At 43.2% G+C, this 20,060-nt stretch overlaps 1 protein-coding gene across 2 annotated transcripts in view; it reads right to left on the bottom strand.

Annotated features, from left to right (window-relative positions):
• The window catches only part of PXDN (peroxidasin), a 139,500-nt gene extending 124,840 nt beyond the window's left edge, over positions 1 to 14,660 (bottom strand). For both annotated transcript variants that reach the window (XM_063442210.1, XM_063442211.1), the window contains exon 1: positions 14,340 to 14,660. In XM_063442210.1, coding sequence (XP_063298280.1) covers positions 14,340 to 14,524 — 185 coding nt within the window. In that variant the 5' untranslated portion in view covers positions 14,525 to 14,660. The remainder of the gene's footprint in view (positions 1 to 14,339) is intronic.
• Between the last annotated feature and the right edge of the window lie 5,400 nt (positions 14,661 to 20,060).

Raw genomic sequence — 20,060 nt, 5'->3', positions numbered from 1 at the left:
ACTCTGGTACAGCGCTTACACGTGGCTGTATCAGGTAGGCCTGAACTTTACGGCCAGTTTCCTTATATTGATTGTTGGAGACAGGCCGTAAATGACTCGCCAAAATGGCTCCGGACATGCCACGAGGAACAGTGTCGCCTCATGGTAGCTAGGACTTGTTCGTCCACTAGGGCTGGTGTTAGGCCCATTTTGGACACGCCCCCTGAGTCCGAGATCCCTTTGCCGCCCCCTTACTTTCCGGTAAGAGGAAGTGACGCAAATACAGGAAGTCCTGTAACCCTTCCCTCATTACCCTCATCCACTTCCGCTTCCTCCTCCAGTACAGGATCCACCCCCCCTCGTACTAAATCTCCCCTTCCGGAACCAGAACCCACCCCCATTAGAAACGAATATCCTGATTTGGCGCCACTTCAGACTTCCGGTCAAGCTTCATCTAGCTCGGCCCGAAGTGTTCTATTCACTACCTTTTCCCAAAACCAACCTCCCACATCCCCATACCCTATATCTCCCCGACCGGAACCCATGACTGACGCTTCCCTACGTAGCCCCATCCAAACCCGACAGTTGACTGGTGCCCAACAATTAAAGCACTATCAGATGCCTCTTCGCTTAAATCCAGGGTCAGCTTATATCGATGCCGCAGGTCAAATGGCACACGCTGACCCTGTCTTCGTATATGTCCCTTTCACCACTACCGACCTTTTAAACTGGAAGACCCATAATTCCTCGTATACTGAGAAACCACAAGCCATGACTGATCTGTTCACCTCAATAGTACAGACACATAATCCGACATGGGCTGATTGCCAGCAGTTATTAATGACTTTATTTAACAATGAGGAAAGGACAAGAATAAATCAAGCAGCCATTAAAGCATTAGAGGATAGAGCCCGTGCTTTGAACCAAGCTAATCCAGCAGCATGGGCCGCAACACATTATCCCAACACTGATCCCGATTGGAACGTAAATGGTGCTGATATGGTTCAACTCAGAGCCTATAGAGACGCTATAATTGCTGGCATGAAAGCCGGAGGAAAGAAAGCCATTAACATGTCGAAGACAGTTGAGGTGATCCAGAAAAGCGATGAAGCGCCCAGTGTCTTTTATGACCGATTATTGGAGGCGTACCGCTTGTACACCCCCTTTAATCCGGAAGACGCAGACAATTCCCGAATGGTTAACTCCGCCTTTGTCAGCCAAGCTTACGGAGATATTAAGCGCAAGCTACAAAAGTTAGAAGGGTTTGCAGGTATGTCAATCTCCCAACTAATGGAGGTAGCTAATAAGGTCTATATGAATAGGGAAACAGAAAGCAAGAAAGAGGAGGAGCGCAAGATGCGTAAAAAGGCTGATATGCTAGCGGTAGCGATCGCAGGCGTAGATAAACGGGGCCCAGATAGAGGCAATAATAGATGGAGTAGGGAGCCTTTGAGTAGGGATCAGTGTGCGTATTGCAAGGAAGAAGGGCATTGGAGGAACGAATGTCCGCAAAGAGAGCAGTACGAGAGAGACCAACCCAGGGCAGGCTACGGAAACTTTAGAGGCAGAGCGAGAGGTAGAGGAGGTCCCGGAGGGAGTAATGGTTATAGAGGGAGTAATGGGAACAGAGGAAGTGTTAGGGAAGACAGGTATATTCCAGCAGCGCAAAGGTCCCGCGATAGAGAAGGTAGGGACTTTGTAGGATTGGCTGACACGGTCATGGAGGACTATTGATACCGACCGGGCTCCATCCCCCTTGGTCGAGCGGAGCCTATGGTCGATGTATCAATAGGGGGGAAAAGGAGTGCGTTCATGATCGACACTGGTGCTGAACATTCAGTGGTGACTAATCTAGTTGCTCCTCCATCTGGAAGGACTATTACTGTGATAGGAGCAACTGGAAGAAGTGCTGAAAGACCGGTTCTTAAAAGTCGACTCTGTACATTGGGAGGCCACGTAGTAAAACACCAATTCCTTTATATGCCTGAATGTCCAGTCCAATTGCTGGGACGTGATATGCTATCCAAATTACAAGCGCAGATTACGTTCCTACCAGATGGAACAACATCTTTAAAGTTTAATGGACCTTCAGGTATTATGACTTTATCCGTACCAAAGGAAGAAGAGTGGCGACTTTATACAGTGTTGACTAGCCAAAACCCTAGGAGTGATGAGACATTATTTAACATACCAGGAGTTTGGGCAGAGAACAACCCACCAGGACTGGCCCGCAATATTCCACCTATAAAAATTGAACTAAAACTTGGGGTTTATCCAGTGAGCCTAAGACAATACCACATCCCACAGAAGGCTAAGAAGAACATCCAATCCTATCTGGATAAGTTCATACGGTATGGTATCCTAAAATTCTGTACTTCCCCCTGGAACACCCCATTGCTGCCTGTTCAAAAGCCCGGCACAGATGAGTATCGACCTGTGCAGGACTTAAGAGCAGTCAATGATGCGGTTGTTAGCATACATCCAGTTGTACCCAATCCATATAACCTGCTTGCTTTAATTCCGGGCGGGGCTACTTACTTCACAGTCTTAGATCTCAAAGATGCCTTCTTTTGCCTCCGAATTGCCGCAGAAAGTCAATGTATTTTCGCTTTCCAATGGGAGAACGCTGTAACGGGCTCAAAACGCCAAATGACTTGGACAAGACTGCCCCAAGGGTTTAAAAATTCACCTACCCTATTTGGTTCAGCCCTAAGTCAAGATCTATTGGATTTCGAGTCCATCCCAGGAGAGTGTGTATTGTTACAATATGTAGATGACTTGTTGATAGCAGCAGTTACAAAAGAAATCTGTCAGCAAGCAACGCACGATCTACTACACATTCTCTGGAAGGCAGGATACAAGGTGTCTAGAAAGAAGGCTCAGTTGTGTTTGCCAACTGTCAAGTATCTAGGATTCCATATCTCTGAAGGTCAAAGAATTATGGGGCCAGAGAGAAAAGAAGCTGTCTGCCAAATACCAATACCCAAGAATAGAAGACAAGTGCGAGAATTCTTGGGGGCAGCAGGCTTCTGTAGGATATGGATTCCCAGTTATGCGATACTAGCAAAACCTCTGTACGCAGCTATCAAAGGTACAGAGCACGACCCCTTCTTATGGACCCAAGAACAGCAAACGGCATTTGAAGATGTGAAGAAGGCTTTGATGAGTGCCCCAGCATTAGGTCTACCTGATCACACACGACCATTCTACTTATATGTACACGAGCAAAGAAGAATGGCTGTGGGAGTATTGACACAGTACTTGGGATCATGGCAAAGACCTGTTGCCTACATGTCTAAGCAACTGGATGCAGTGGCCAGCGGACTTCCACCTTGTCTAAGAGCCGTAGCTGCAGCCGCCCTGCTAGTAGCTGAAGCCGATAAACTCACTCTGGGTCAAGAACTTTATGTACGAGTCCCACATGCAGTACAGACGTTGTTGGATTACAAAGGAAATCATTGGTTTAGTAATAGCCGTATGACCAAGTATCAAGCAATGTTGTGTGAAAACCCAAGAGTGCATTTAGAGACTGTAAACACCTTAAATCCAGCTACCCTTTTGCCACAACCTACTGAAAGTCAACATGATTGTTTGGAAGTAATGGATGAAGTATTCTCAAGTAGACCAGATCTTCGTGATTTTCCCATCCAGAACCCCGATGTTCAATATTACACCGACGGCAGTAGTTATGTGAAAGAAGGGATCCGCTATGCAGGATATGCAGTAACAACAATAGACAAGGTGATAGAAGCTCGGCCACTGGCGAAAGGAACATCAGCACAAAAGGCAGAATTAATAGCACTAACACGAGCGTTACAATTGGCTGAAGGTTTAAGAGTAAATATCTATACGGACTCTAAGTATGCGTTTTTAACCACTCATGCCCACGGAGCTTTGTATAAAGAAAGAGGACTACTGAATTCAGAAGGCAAAGAAATCAAGTACGCAGCTGAAATCCTACAACTATTGGAAGCAGTGTGGGAGCCGAAAGAAGTCGGTATCATACATTGTCGAGCGCATCTGAGAGGAGATGGTGATGTAACCAAGGGAAATCGGATGGCAGATAGTGCAGCTAAGCGTGCTGCTGAATCAGGAAGACAGGAGTATGTAGGGCATATAGCTGCTCTTATACCAACTCCACTGTCCCAATGGACTCCAGTTTATACAGCTCAAGAAGAGGAGTGGTTAAAGACTGAACCGGGAAAGTATCTGGAGAACAAGTGGTATCAGCTAGAAGATGGAAGAATAGTTATACCAGCATCGCTAGCGGTAGAAATTGTCCAAAATTATCACAACGGGACACATTCTGGGAGAGACAGTACTGAAGAATCTCTTAGAAAACATTTCTACATACCAAGATTGTCCAACTTGACTCAGGCCATTGTACGCAGATGTGTAACGTGTGCTAAGAATAATGCAAGACAAGGACCAGTAAAGCCACCAGGAGTTCAGTTTATGGGGGGACTCCCCATGTCCGATCTACAAATAGATTTTACAGTGATGCCTAAATCGGGTGGACATCGTTACCTGCTGGTAATTGTGTGCACCTATTCAGGCTGGGTAGAAGCATGTCCTACTCGTACAGAGAAAGCAGGAGAAGTTGTGAGATTCCTGCTACGAGAAATAATACCCCGATATGGACTACCCTGTTCTATAGGATCGGACAATGGTCCAGCTTTTGTTCACCAGTGCCTACAACAACTGACTCATATGCTTGGTATAAAGTGGAGGCTTCATACTGCATATAGACCCCAGAGTTCTGGTAAGGTAGAGAGAATGAATAGAACTATAAAGAACCAGTTGGCTAAAATGTGTCAGGAAACCCAACTTAAGTGGAACGTTCTCTTACCCATAGCTTTATTGCGAATCCGCAGTACCCCTACCAGAAGGATGGGCCTCTCTCCTTTTGAAATCATGTATGGGCGACCACCTCCCGTACTTGGTAACTTAAGGGGGGACTTGAGTCAGTTGGGAGAAGGAATTACCCGGCAGCAGGTTGTAGAGTTGGGTAAGACTATGGAGGAGGTACAGAAATGGGTACAAGATAGATTACCTGTGAATATTTATCCCCCTGTTCATAGTTACCATCCAGGAGACCAAGTGTGGATTAAAGAGTGGAATACTGTACCGTTAGGGCCCAAGTGGAGAGGTCCTTATGTTGTTCTTTTGTCTACCCCTACAGCAATAAAAGTAGCAGAAGTGACTCCGTGGATACATCACTCCAGGGTTAAACCAGCAGCAGTCGATTCTTGGCAAGTTACAGCAGATCCAGAGAATCCCTGCAAGATCCGGTTAAAACGCACTACTCAGTCGGAGTAACGAGGAATTATTGTGGATTACAAATTTTATTGTTACAGGTGTGAGTGAGAAGGCCATAATAAAGCCTGTCCGCTTACCATCACATAGTGTATAAGCCAGGAAAGTCTCGAAGGGACACCTGTGAAGATGAGCAGAACTCCATTCCCTGCAGCCCCTCACATCCTGGAAGCTGAGGCGCCATCGCACGGACGAAGACTGAGGATGACGGCGAAAGATGTGCTTTTGATAGTGTTTATTTATATGTGTTTTTATATTCAGGAAGGTAGAGGTACCGACACTCCTAGCTGTGAGGTATGCATTAAGACTACGAGAACAGGTAACCATATTTCCCAAACCCTAATTTGGCATTCACAATACGAGTGTAAAGGAGATGTATCGAGATGTAGATACTTAAATATAGATTATAGTGTGTGCCATTTAGGAGTAGGAGAACCTAAGTGCTTCAGTCCGGAGTATCAACCTCGTACAATTTGGTTGACTCTCAGGAATGGAGATCCTCAGGGGACCCTAATTAATAAAACGGTGTTAGAATCCGTACATTCTTCGGGTGTTCTGCTATTTGATGCGTGTAAAGCGATATCGAGTGGTAGAAAGCCGTGGAATGTATGTGGGGATCTTAGATGGGAGAGGACGTATGGGTCTAACGATAAATATATTTGTCCCAGTAGCAAAAATAAATATGTAAGTCCTAGATGCCCAAATAGAGATTATAACTTTTGCCCATATTGGTCTTGTGTGGGGTGGGCAACTTGGGGACAGACAGTAGACAAAGACATGATAGTGACTAAGTTGCCGACTAGCCCTTATTGTAAGTCTATGGAATGCAACCCAGTCCATATACTCATTAATAACCCCGACAAGTTCTTAGATAAGTATGGAAATTTATTTGGGTTTCAAATATACGGGACGGGTTTAGATCCTGGGACATTATTGTTTATAGGAATAGAGACTGATACGGTATCCTCCCAGACTCATCAAGTATACCATTCCTTTTACGAAGAGATGAGTATAGATAATAAGATCCCCCATAATGCTAAAAACCTGTTCATCGATCTAGCTGAAAGTATTGCCGGTAGTCTTAATGTTACCAACTGCTATGTGTGTGGAGGTACTAACATGGGAGACCAATGGCCTTGGGAAGCAAAGGAGGTAATGTCCGGTTCTGAGGCAGTTGACCAATTAATATCTACACAAGCCGATTATCATATGAGTGTTAGAGGTAAATCTGAGTGGAGATTAAAGACCTCCATCATAGGTTATGTTTGCATAGCAAGGAAAGGAATAATGTATAATACTTCTGTAGGAGAATTAACTTGTATAGGGCAAAAAGCTTATGATGATGATACAAAGAATACAACTTGGTGGTCGGCTTCAAATGTCTCAGAACCATCTAACCCGTTTGCTAGATATGCCAATTTAAAGGATGTGTGGTTTGATCTATCCATCACATCTACTTGGAGAGCCCCAGCAAATTTGTACTGGATCTGTGGTAAGAAAGCCTATTCGGAGCTGCCACAGGACTGGGAAGGGGCATGTGTGTTGGGTATGCTCAAACCATCCTTCTTCTTGTTACCGATTGAAACAGGTGAGACTTTAGGTGTTAAAGTGTATGATGTGAATCATAGGAAGAAAAGGGGACCCATAGAGATAGGCGCCTGGGAAGATGATGAATGGCCTCCCCAGCGTATCATAGATTATTATGGGCCAGCCACGTGGGCTGAGGATGGTACCTTTGGTTATAGAACCCCTATTTATATGCTCAACCGTATTATAAGATTACAGGCGGTGGTTGAGATTATCACAAATGAGACATCACAAGCGCTCAATCTTCTAGCGAAGCATAACACCAGGATGAGGACAGCAGTCTACCAAAATAGATTAGCCTTGGATTACCTTTTGGCAGTAGAGGGAGGTGTATGTGGGAAGTTTAACCTAAGTAATTGCTGTCTTCAAATAGATGACGAAGGGCAAGCAATAGCTGAGCTTACTAGCCATATGGTTAAACTAGCGCATGTGCCTACTCAGGTATGGAAAGGGTACAATCCAAGTAGTTGGTTTGGTAGCTGGTATGAGTGGTTTGGAGGGCTTAAGGCAGTGGTAGGTGGAGTCCTACTAATTTTAATGTTGTGTCTACTCCTACCGTGTCTTATACCCTTAGTAGTTAGGTCTGTGCAAAGCCTGATAGGAAGTATAGCAGAGAGGAAGGCTGCTGCACAGATAATGGCCATATATAAGTATAAGGCTTTAGATCAGGGAGAAACTATGCAGGAAGATGAGTGTTGAAAAGATTCACATCATAAGAAAAGTCTGGTCTGGTTCATGGTAACCTGAGGTATATGCAAACCAAGGTTAAGTGATGCCTCAAGTAATTGTGAAATATCAGAGGCATCAAAGGGGGGAATGTGATGTAATTCCAGTAAAATACAAGTTTAGCAGGCTAAGATTGCCACAAGGCATATGTATGTATATGTGTTTGTAGTATCAGTTGGTTAATTACACGTAGCTAAGATACTGTCATCACTGTACTGACCAGGTGCAGGAATGTAAGAACTGGAATTACGCGTCCCTCTCCTTTGTATCAGATGAGCCACGTGGTTAGACCGGATGGATGAGTTTAGACTCTATTCATTAAATAGGTTAAGGGTATGTGTGGGTGTAGTTAATTGTGGGAGGAGCTACAGTGCTATATAAGGAATGTACTCTATGTATTCAGTACTCAGACTTTGCTGTATTTTGGTGACGCTAGTCCCTCTGAGTCCCGATCGGTGATCCAATAAAGAATCTCTTCCTTCCTGAAGAAACCTGTGTCCATCTCTCTGTGCTTGGCTTCCGTCAGTTTCTCCGGTATCAAGACAATATAGATGGAAAGAGAATAGACAGGAACATTTTTGTTTTGGTTTCATACAACAGAGGAGGTGTAATAACTTCATTATGGAACCCCCGATGAGATGCTATCTCAGCAAACTGAAACGTCATAATAAGTGTTCCCTAGAGATGTTCCAGTAATGATTTTGCACAACCTCCTACCCTTTCCACATCCTGCTATAATAATAAAGAATGGGGAGCTTGTAAATGAATGCATATTTTCCCTTGGAAGCAGAATTAATTCCTAAAATAAAAAAACTTCTCAAGTTAAAATGTTCTTTAATAATACAATATGTTGTGAATATGTTCTATGAAATTCATATAAACAAAAGAGATATTACATCTTGACTCAGAACTCTCCTGGTCAGATTTTGTCCACTCTGGAATAATATTTATGAAGATTGTTTATCAAAAGGGACATGTTGCTAATTAAATGGTTTTGGAGTCAAGAAACTGATAGGTGGAATAGGGGAAAATATAGGTTGAGGAAGGATTGTCGATGTGAAGCAAAATGGCCAGATGAGATACCAGATCTATGGAACTAATGTCCATGTGGACCTGTCAAGAAAATGGTTCCATGAGTGCTAATTGCAAGTATTTTATTATTTACATAGTGCCAAAAAATACTGCATAGCTTTACAGTACTAAAAAGATGGAAATAAACTGCAGGTGACTGACAAATAAAATACAGAGACAGAACCAGAAGGTGAAGAAGGCCCTGTTCAAGCAAGTTCAAATTTGGAAGGAGTTGGTCAAAGTTCTCTGATTCTTGAGGGAAAAAAAACCCTACCAAGCTGAATTTGCATATTCGCTACGTTAATTCTAAAGGAAATAAATAATCATCCGGGCCCTGTTCCACTATGTATCAATTAAATCAGCTAGTTGTTTTTCTGTTTCTTCCTAGAAGCATCTCTAGAGTAGAGCACTAATGCATAAAGTAACTGTAAGGCTAGCACACACATTATAAGCACAAACACACACATACATACAACACTACTGAGCTCCTAAAGCAATAGTAAAGCAAATTTGAACATAACACTATTTGAGCATAACACTAGACAAACAATGCTGAATTTGGGGAACTCAGGCCTAATTTTTTTTTTTTTTTTTTTAAATAGACCACATAATGCAAAGTAAAGATATCTTGCATACACACTGCACCACTACATCATGTACGTAATGCACACAACTATCTCAGTGCAACACTACATACAAAAAATGTAGTTAGCACACACACAAGTTTCTCAGTGCAACACTACATACAAAAAAAATGTACTTAGCACAAACATAACTATCTCAGTGCAACACTACATAAAGTAACTGCAAAAGTAAGTTAACCCCTTAACAACAAGTGACGGACGAGGTCCGTCACTCAGGGGATTGCCTTAACGACGAGTGACGGACCTCGTCCGTCACACGTTAAAATTAACCCCAGATCGCCGCAATCGCAGCGATCACGGGGTTAATGGTGCTCCGGTCTACCTCTGTATTAGAGGCAGACCGGGAGCACCGGATCGGGCTGTCCCAGCACATGTGCCCGCTCTGACAGCATGTCAGAGCGAGCACATGTGCTGTGTATACTCACCTTCCGCCTCCCTGCACTTCCGGGTTCAGTGTGAAGTGCAGGGAGACGGATCAGTGATCTTGCCCCCTGTTAAAAAAAAAATAAAGTTAAATTAAAATCCCACCCCCTTTACCAATTTAATAAAAAAATTAACCCCTTCCCTGCCAATTGATCACTGACTACAGTGATCAATTGGCAGAGATTACATTTTACTATGATCTGATTTTTTTTTAACCCCTGAGGGTTAATTCTTTTTTTTTAACCCTCGTGTTAAATTTATTTTATTAATTAATTTAAATATTTTAAAATTATAAATTTAGCTAGCTGGGGAGGGTGGAAGTTAGTGGGGAATTGGGGGATTTAGGGTTAGGCTAACGTTAAAAAAAGTTAAAAAAAAAGTTTTAATAACGTTTAAGTAAAAAATTACAAAAAAATAAACCCTTTACCCAGTCCAAATAAAAGTTAACCCCTTCCCTGCCAGTCGATCACTGCCTACAGTGATCAAAATACAGATCACAGTATTATACTGTGATCTCATTTTTTTTAACCCCTGACGATTAACTTTTATTTATTTTTTAACCCTCAGGGGTTACATTTATATAATTAACTAATTTAAATATTGTATAATTAAATATTTTGCTAGCTGGGGTGGGTGGGAGTTATGGGAAAATTGGGAATTTACTGTTAGTGCTGCATACTGCTAGTTAGGGGTTAACGGTAAAAAAAAAAAACTTAGAAAAATGTTAAATCTGTAAAAAAAAGTTTTACGAAAGTTTAGGAAACTTTCAAAAAATTCATAAGCAAAACAAAAGTTTCAAAAATAGTTTTAAAAAGTAAAAAAGTTTTAAAAAGATAAAAAATACATTTAATAACGCTTATTACCACTACACCTGGTACAAGCTAGCGGAAAAATGATCCCACGCTAAGGTTCAAAATATGCCTTTTGAAATACCCTGGGATGTCTTCTTTAAGAAATGGTCTCCGATGTCCACATATACCTGGCAAAGGTACATACGTATTTTTGTACACAGCAGACAGAGCTGAGCAACATATGAAGTATTATACAGTGGTTGTACACATAAGGTTTGCAAAATATACTGTGCAAACTCACTTTGTGTGTCAAAAGCAGAAAAAAACGCTTATTATCACTACACTTGGTACACGCTAGCGGAAAAATGATCCCACGCTAAGGTTCAAAATATGCCTTTTGAAATACCCTGGGGTGTCTACTTTAAGAAATGGTAGGCCTTTGTGGGGTAGTTTGAATTTAAAACCTGCGAAGATGCTTGGAAATTGCACATAGGCCCAGCGTCAAAATTCAAAGTTCGGTAAAAACTGATATGGCTTGGTCTCCTATATGGCACTGTAGCTTCACGAAATAGTGCCAAAGACATTCATTGGGGGTCTTTTTACTCAGAAGACTTAGCTGAGCATAATTTGGGGGTTTTGAACTTAGTGGCACACATGAAATATACAAAATGCCCAGCAAAAATGCAATCCGTATGTAAAAAAATGCCCAAAATAATTTACCACATACTTTGGGATATATTGGTGAAAAAATGGGGGCATGTTAAGGCACAATATGCACCTTATGAGATACCCTGGAGTGTCTACTTTTCAAATGGTAGGCCTTTGTGGGTTTTTTTTGAACAGTTAAACTTCTATAATACCCCAAATGGAAGCATAGGCTCATTAAATCCGTCTCTCAAAATTCTACTGTGAATACTGAAAAGGACAGGTCTCCTGTATGGCACTGTAGCTTCACGAAATAGTGCCATAGACATACAATGGGGGTGTCCTTTTACTCAGAAGACTTAGCTGAGCATAATTTGGGGGGTTTGAACTTAGTGGCACATATGAAATATACAAAATGCCCAGCAAAAATGCAATCCGTATGTAAAAAATGCACAAAATTATTTTTTACCACATACTTTGGCATGTAATGGTAAAAAAATGGGGGCATGCTAAGGCACAATATGCACCTTATGAGATACCCTGGAGTGTCTACTTTTACAAATGGTAGGCCTTTGTGGGTTTTTTTGAACAGTTAAACTTCTATAATACCCCAAATGGAAGCATAGGCTCATTAAATCCGTCTCTCAAAATTCTACTGTGAATACTGAAAAGGACAGGTCTCCTATATGGCACTGTAGCTTCACGAAATAGTGCCAAAGACATACAATGGGGGTACCGTTGTACTCAGCAGTGTCAACTGAACACATAATAAAACTTTGTACAGGAATAGCACACAACAACTTTACAAAATACACATGAGAAGTTCTTTGTTATAAGTTTGTGTGCGAAAACCCCCAAAAAACACAATTTTACTCCAATATTTAGCAGAGGTTGGCGGTAAAATGGCTACGTAGAAAGTGTCAAAACAACCTTAGGTAAATAGCCTGTGGTGTCTACTTTATATAAATATATACTTTTGTGTGGCAATTTTGTTTTCTTTTATGGCTATTAAGCTTACAAGACAAACATACCAAATTCTAAAATCGCTCCACATTAAAAGTTTATTTTACTCCTTGTGCTTTGTGACCTGTAACTACCAAAAAAAACGTAAAATCCCAGACACATTGTATATTCTGTAAATCAGAACAACTAAATGAATTTATTTTTAATTACTTTCCTTAACCTGCACTAATTATGTACACATTATTATTGCAAAAACTGTAAAAAAACACACAAAAAATCATTTTTTTGCATATTTCTGTATTTTTTTTTATAATAAATAAGCATTTATATATATATATATATATATATATATATATATATATATATATATGTGTGTGTGTTACATCAAATTAAAGCCCTTTCTGTCCTTTAAAAAACGATATATAATATGTGTTGGTGCAATAAATTAGTAAAATGCAAATAGCAGTTGAACGCAAATAGCATAAAATGCAAAAAATGCCGTTGTCATTAAGTGAAAGACAAGCTTCTGAAGCTCTGTCCTTAAGGGGTTAACATGTGCATTACAGCAGTGCACTACTACATAAAGGATATATTGTGTGTCTAACGAAAAAACACTACCTCGTAAACACTTAATTTAGCAGACGGTGTTCTAGCACATACACTATAATATACATTCACATACACACATTGGTGTAAACCACCCAATTTGAACTATTTCTGGATTATGTTAATAGATACAGAAACGTTACGAAACGTGACAAAGCCGGGAACATATCTCCGATTCATCTTTTTCCAGCATGACTAGTTTGGCGTGAAATTTGAAATCTCTTTGTCAGTTTTCCACATTTCACCCTTCAGTAAATAACCCTATTTCCCTTTGATTGTCGTGGATTCTCACTAAGGTGTGAATTGTTGGGAATTCAAAGTACATTTCACATTTTAATCCTTAGTTACCCAAACTCGGCTCTGTTTTCAGTTTGAGTATCTCGGCCAAAAATGTATTTTTTTGACAGTTCACATTTTAGCGACCAACATGCTTGACACATTCTTTATTTCCCCAGATGTGGATTATGTCAGGAAAAAATTAATTTACTTTAGAACAACTCTTTAGTCCCACAATTAAAACAAGGTATTTACTCCCTTGTTCCAGGGCAGCTGACTCATAAATGTGCCTTTCAGGCAGTTATATCCACTCGATCTCTTTACTGCTTTGTTCAGTTTTCCTATTGGACAGAACAAGGAGTTGAACTGGCAAAGAGACCTCATGCAGAGATAGAACAGGACACAAGAAAAAAAAAAAAACTTCACCACAGCTGAACAGACTGTCTGCCCTAATTTACAGTACTGATTATCCGCCAGCTAAGGATATCATGAGATGCACTACAGACTAAGCATTATTATAAAGGACATACATTCTATAGCCTTATCTTGCATCAAGCATGTCACAATGAATTGTGCTAATGTCTATAATGACACTTTGATGTTCCTTTTATCCAGGAAACAGTCAATTAAATCATGTAAACTGTAAACACATACATATATTTCAAAACTTGTGCTATCCATTCAGAAATGATGTCATTCTGTGAACATTCACACATTATACCTGAGATTACATATGAGTTGTTGTGTATTTATTGTAAAAAAAAAAAAGTTTGAGGACAAATGGTAAAGTGTAAGTTAAACATATATCACGTATCAATAAAAAGTAAGACTGTAATAACTGCATAGTGATCCAAAAATAAAACATTCATTGCACTTTGTAAAATAATTTTTTTCTTGAAATCCACTCTGTGACTCATACAGAGGTTTAAGACAAAGCAAAGACTCACCTACAGACCAAACAATAGAAAAGTCACAAACTAACATTGGAAAGGAACCCACTATATGTGATTACAGTAGACACAGCTGTAACTGAACAAATAAAGGATACAAAGTAACAATGGGAAACGTGTGTGTCTGCAGCAAGATACAAAACAATAACAGAGACACGGAGGCATCATAACAGGATTGAATGAGACATGCAAACAGATGTTTTAACCTCTTCACTGCCACAATGTGTGAGCAATGCCTGAACAGCTTTAAGAAGGATGCAATGAAGACAATGTATCAATATTGGTAGCATGTTTGGATACCTAGAACGTGATGTTAATATTATACCCAGGTCAGATCTGTAAAGAGATCGAGTAGTACTTACAGGATAGTTGTCTGGGGGGACACAGTGGGCACATTCTCCAACATCAAATGCATGCATCTCACAGTGGTGCGAAAGCACAGGCAACGACTGGGGCAAGAGCTCGCCTGCTGGGGGAGGGAGAGCAAAAGTACCCCTGCAAATAAATGCCACATGTAGAAAGGAGATCCTGCGATCCTGGGAGCCATACTGACACAGGGCACACTAAGAGGGGGCAGAAAGAAAATAATGCATATATAGAATTTTTCTATATAAAATAAAAAAGAAAGGGGGATTAAGGATACTGGGAGGCAGCTACTGAACGTCCTCCCCTCGCCCACACAGGCTCCGGTCTGCACAGATTTAAGGCTCCTCTTTCTTTGGGGCTGTTTCAAAGGATATGACGCTTTCTGCCCTGCACACGTGTGCTCGGGCGCCATCTAGTGTACGTGTGTCGAAGTGACATAAAATCTTTTTTTAAACATTCCACAGCGCTTAGCAGCACCAGCTGTTGGCTTCTTGACCGAACACTGCTATAGGATTACCATTCTCTTGCCTGCAGTATGTGTGCACGGGCTTTATTTATATGAATACAATGTAAACAATGTCAGAAACGTGCACTTAATTGAATCTGGTACTGAATTAAAACCATGTTTTCCATTTTTTGTTTTTTTTAATTTCTGAAGGGCTTTTGGTTATCCGGGTGTAAGGTTTCGTTTCTAGTCATAGAGAGAAATATATATCATTATGTAAAAATGCAGAACAGCAATGACAACAGCACAAACATATGGACAAACAATACATACAATAAATTGTCTTGCTATTCTGGCTAAAAGGAACACTATAGTGCAGTGTAGATAACCTTTTAGTAGCACTGTGCCAAAACAAAATCTTCAAGTACCTTGGCATGCTGTTCCAAGTTTTTTTTTTAATTGAGGTGTGTATGTTGCCATATTATGCTTGTGTTATTTATGGGTGCTGAAGTTACTTTGTAGTATTGTATTTGTGTGTAAGTTGGCTGTTATATTGTATATGTTCATTAGTAGATTGTTTTGTATACGATACATCTGAATGTGGGCTGTGTATGGGGGGCTGCTTGTGGAATTGTGTGTGAGGGGCTGCTTGTGGTATTGTGTGCATGTATGTGGACTGTCAGTCGTGTTGTGTTTGTCAGGACTGTGGGTGTGTTTGTGTGTACTATTTGTAATATTAGTATGAGGGCAGGAGTTGTGATAACTGCAGCAGGCTACGCTACTCCAGTGCAGACACTCATTCTCAAGAGCGGGGAGAAAGTGATCTGAGAAGTGTTGCATTGTATGAGTTGAGGATTTCCACTTCCCACCTGCAATATCAGCTCTAATTGCACCAGCAGATGTCTGAAGTCCTACTGACACTTCTGATAGGCCAGAACCTGTTTGGCTCTGGCATCTTTGAGTGCTGTGCAAAGACACCTTGAGTGCCATGCATGGTACACGTGCCATCGGTTGCTAATCCCTGCTATAGCGTTAGGAATACAAAGATGTATTTCTAACACTATAGGGAGCCCGGCGCTGGAAAAAAGGTAAGGGATGAACCCCTTCCTCCCTCTAGAGCCTGGCGGGAGGGGGGCCCCAAGGGTGAGGGGGACCCAAGGACCCTATAGAGCCAGGAAAATGAGTATGTTTTCCTGGCACTATAGTGGTTCTTTAATGTGTTATTCGTATCTCTTGTCTCATATTATCTTCAGCAGGGATACTTGAAAGGAAGACTTTGTACACGGGTGGAAAGCACTGAATGGTGAAATTTAAAGGAAAATAGTTAGCATATAGTGTCAGGTATGCAAACATGTATTCCTGACACTAACATTTTGAACCCGCCTTTTAGGTCCCCAACCTCTCTCGTCCCCGGTTAAAATGGTATAAAACTCACCATTATTCAGTGCTGCTTGGGTCCGTCACGGCTGGCCCCGTCCCTGCTCCACCTCCTTGCCTTAGATCATCAAATTTGATGAAGGAGGTGGAGTGGGGCGGAGCCATCTGCGAAGAACCCAAGTGGCACTGAAAAAAGGTGAGCATAGGGAAACATTGGGAGGCTATTGAGCACGTGGGGCAAAACTCCATGCTGCACCAATCAACATTTCCTCATAGAGATGCATTGAACCAATACATCTCTATGAGGAACGTTCAGTGTCTAGTGGCACCAGGAAGCACCTCTAGTTGCCATCTGAGTGACTACCACTAGAGGTGCTTCTAGGAAGTAATTCAAACACGGTCTTTTCTCTTAAATGGTAGTGTTTACATTATAAAGGCAGTAAACACCAGAACGACTATGTGGCGAAACCAACCTCGCCACTGGGCCCTGGAGAAGCCTGTTTGCTAGCCTCCTACCTACTGACTATGGCCCCTGGGTTATTTGGGGCATATTGTACTGTATATTGCTGCTACTGGCCCTTTTAACAGCATCTATGGACATATTGGGACTTTTGGGACTACTGTCCCTTTAAGACTGTGAAGCATATTCAAGTGTACTGCCTGTAATATTATATATGTATTTATAGATGTGTTAAGTTTATCCTGGGTGATTTGTATGCAGCATTCTGATTGTTCGGTAGAATCACTCCATTCAGTATATTGAGTGAAACTACCGAACAACCAGACCACCCAGGAATGAGTGTGCCTCCAATTACCGTTTGCAACAATGTTGCAAACGGGTAATTGGCAATCATGTAATGTGTTCTGTTTTAACCTCAAAGTGATGTGTCGTCTCATTATTGGGGGAAGGATTTATTGTATGCTGTTCCAGTTGACTGCTAGGGGTACAAGCCTATTCGTATGGTTCCTATTCAATGGTCTACAGCATTCATATGCTTGGGAGAATTTAAAGGTTTCTCTGATTCAGTGATTGTGGTGTCTGCCAGAGTGCTTGGAGTCCTCAGGAAGCACTAGGAGCATCCATTAACGGAGGTACCAAGTCGGGGTGCCAGGCGATCCGTTACATTGGTGGCAAGCGGTGGGATGGCGTCCTAGTGCGAGGTAAAGCAGCTCGGAGACACAGTTGTGCAGCGCCCCTGGGAGCAGACAAGTATGGAAGGTTCTGGCTCTGGAGATGATTGGCTGGCCGAGGTGAGGCAGCGAGTGGCCGAGTATGGGGATGATATACCCATGGAGACACGCCGGGTGATCTGGAACCAGGTCATGGCTGAGCGAAACACAAGGCTGGACCGAGAATTCCGGTTGGCAAAAGAGAGGAAGTATGCTCAGCAGCAGGAGCGGTACAGCAGCCGAGTAGAGGCTGCATCCGAGGAGGTTAGCCGTCTTTCCCTGAGGCGGCGGGAGGAACCCGAAGTGGGGGTCCTCATAGACTGGTCCTGTGAGGAACCACAACAGGCAGGTAGAGATGGGACCAAGGTCTCTCCACCGGGCCCTTACTCACAAATGTTGCGGGGCCTCACGGATTGGTCCTGGGAAGACCCACAGATGGCAGGTGGAGATGGGACTGCGGTCTCTCTACCGGCCCTACAGGGATGCTGGGCAGTCGGCCCAGATCCCCAGCGGCAGTGTGCGTTACAGGGAGCTGAAAGTGCCGTTCTTGCTCCCCAGCGGCAGTCTACGGTGCAGGGAGAGGAGCCTGTTATCCCCTCTCCCCAGCGGTTGAAGGTGTGTAAGGGAGAGGAGTTTGTTACCCCCTCTCCCCACCGACAACCTAACCCACCAAGGGGAGACAGTAAACCCCTCACCAGCGCAGATGGGACCGTGGTCTCTGCGCCCAAGTTACAGGGAGCTGAAGGGGCCGTCCTCCCTCCCCAGCGGCAGTGTGATTTGTTGGGAATTGGGAGCCCAGTCTCCATTCCCCAGCGGCAGTGTGAATTGCAGGGAATTGGGAGCCCAGTCTCCATTCCCCAGTGGCAGGCTGAGTTACAGGGGACAGAGGTAGTTGGTCCTACCCCCCAGCAGCAGAGTGATATGCCGGGAAGGCAGTGTGAAGTGCAGGGAGAGGAGAGCAGCGTCCTCCCTCCCCAGCGGCAGGCTGAGTTGCAGGGGGCAGAGGTAGTTGGTCCTACCCCCCAGCAGCAGCGTGATTTTTTGGGAATAGAGAGCCCAGTCTCCGTTCCCCAGCAGCAGGACACTGAATTGGGAGGAGAGACAGTCGGTCTCCCTCCACAAAGACTGAAAGTAGGCATGGGAGAGGAGATTGTTACCTCCTCTCCCCAGCGGCAGATCATCAATGGGCAGAGTGTTCTAATGGGAGAGGAGATTGTTACCACCTCTCCCCAGCGGCGGATCATCAATGGGCAGAGTGTTCTAATGGGAGAGGAGCTGGTTACCACCTCTCCCCAGCGGCAGCTTAATGTACCAGGGGGAGACTGTAAGCCCCACACCTGTGCAGATGGGACCGTGGTCTCTGCACTTCCAGCACAGGGGGTAGGGACGGTCGGTCCTGCCCCCCCACAACAGGGCTGTTTAGCCAAAGGGGAGACAGTCTGTCTCCAGCAGCAGAGCTGTGTAACTAAAGGGGAGACAGTCGGTCTCCAGCAGCAGAGCTGTGTAACTCAAGGGGAGACAGTCGGTCTCCAGCAGCAGAGCGGTGTAACTCAAGGGGAGACAGTCGGTCTCCAGCAGCAGAGCTGCGCAGCTAAAGGGGAGACAGTCGGTCTCCAGCAACCAGGCTCCAACCAGACTACTCCTGTAGTAGTGCTGGCACCAGGGCAGAGTACCGCTGGTCTCTGCCCACTCAGCAACCCACCAAAACAGCCTACCAGTCCCCCACACAGCCGGGGTGAGGCACCTGGACCTGGACAAGTTTTTCCATTACTCAGGTGTAGTAACCATTCATTGTGGGTGGACTGTACTGCTGTTTCTGTTTTGTGGGTGGGCTGCTGGACTAACAAGGGCACTGACCGGCAAGAGGTCAGGTACCCTGTTAGTATGTTTGGAAAAGGGGAGAAATGTGGCGAAACCAACCTCGCCACTGGGCCCTGGAGAAGCCTGTTTGCTAGCCTCCTACCTACTGACTATGGCCCCTGGGTTATTTGGGGCATATTGTACTGTATATTGCTGCTACTGGCCCTTTTAACAGCATCTATGGACATATTGGGACTTTTGGGACTACTGTCCCTTTAAGACTGTGAAGCATATTCAAGTGTACTGCCTGTAATATTATATATGTATTTATAGATGTGTTAAGTTTATCCTGGGTGATTTGTGTGCAGCATTCTGATTGTTCGGTAGAATCACTCCATTCAGTATATTGAGTGAAACTACCGAACAACCAGACCACCCAGGAATGAGTGTGCCTCCAATTACCGTTTGCAACAATGTTGCAAACGGGTAATTGGCAATCATGTAATGTGTTCTGTTTTAACCTCAAAGTGATGTGTCGTCTCATTATTGGGGGAAGGATTTATTGTATGCTGTTCCAGTTGACTGCTAGGGGTACAAGCCTATTCGTATGGTTCCTATTCAATGGTCTACAGCATTCATATGCTTGGGAGAATTTAAAGGTTTCTCTGATTCAGTGATTGTGGTGTCTGCCAGAGTGCTTGGAGTCCTCAGGAAGCATTAACGGAGGTACCAAGTCGGGGTGCCAGGCGATCCGTTACAGACTACATTAGGCTGTAGTTGTTCTGGTGACTATAGTGTCCCTTTAACACTGGAAGGTGGGAGAAAGAGACACAGAGGGGAAGAGGAAAAAAGAAAGACACCGATGGGAAGTAGAGAAAGAGACACAGAGAGGGGCTGGGGAGAGAAAGACACACAGGGGTCTGAT

Source organism: Pelobates fuscus, chromosome 2 (assembly GCF_036172605.1).
Source record: "Pelobates fuscus isolate aPelFus1 chromosome 2, aPelFus1.pri, whole genome shotgun sequence".
Lineage (NCBI taxonomy): Eukaryota > Metazoa > Chordata > Amphibia > Anura > Pelobatidae > Pelobates > Pelobates fuscus.
This window is presented reverse-complemented; position numbering and strand designations above follow the sequence as displayed.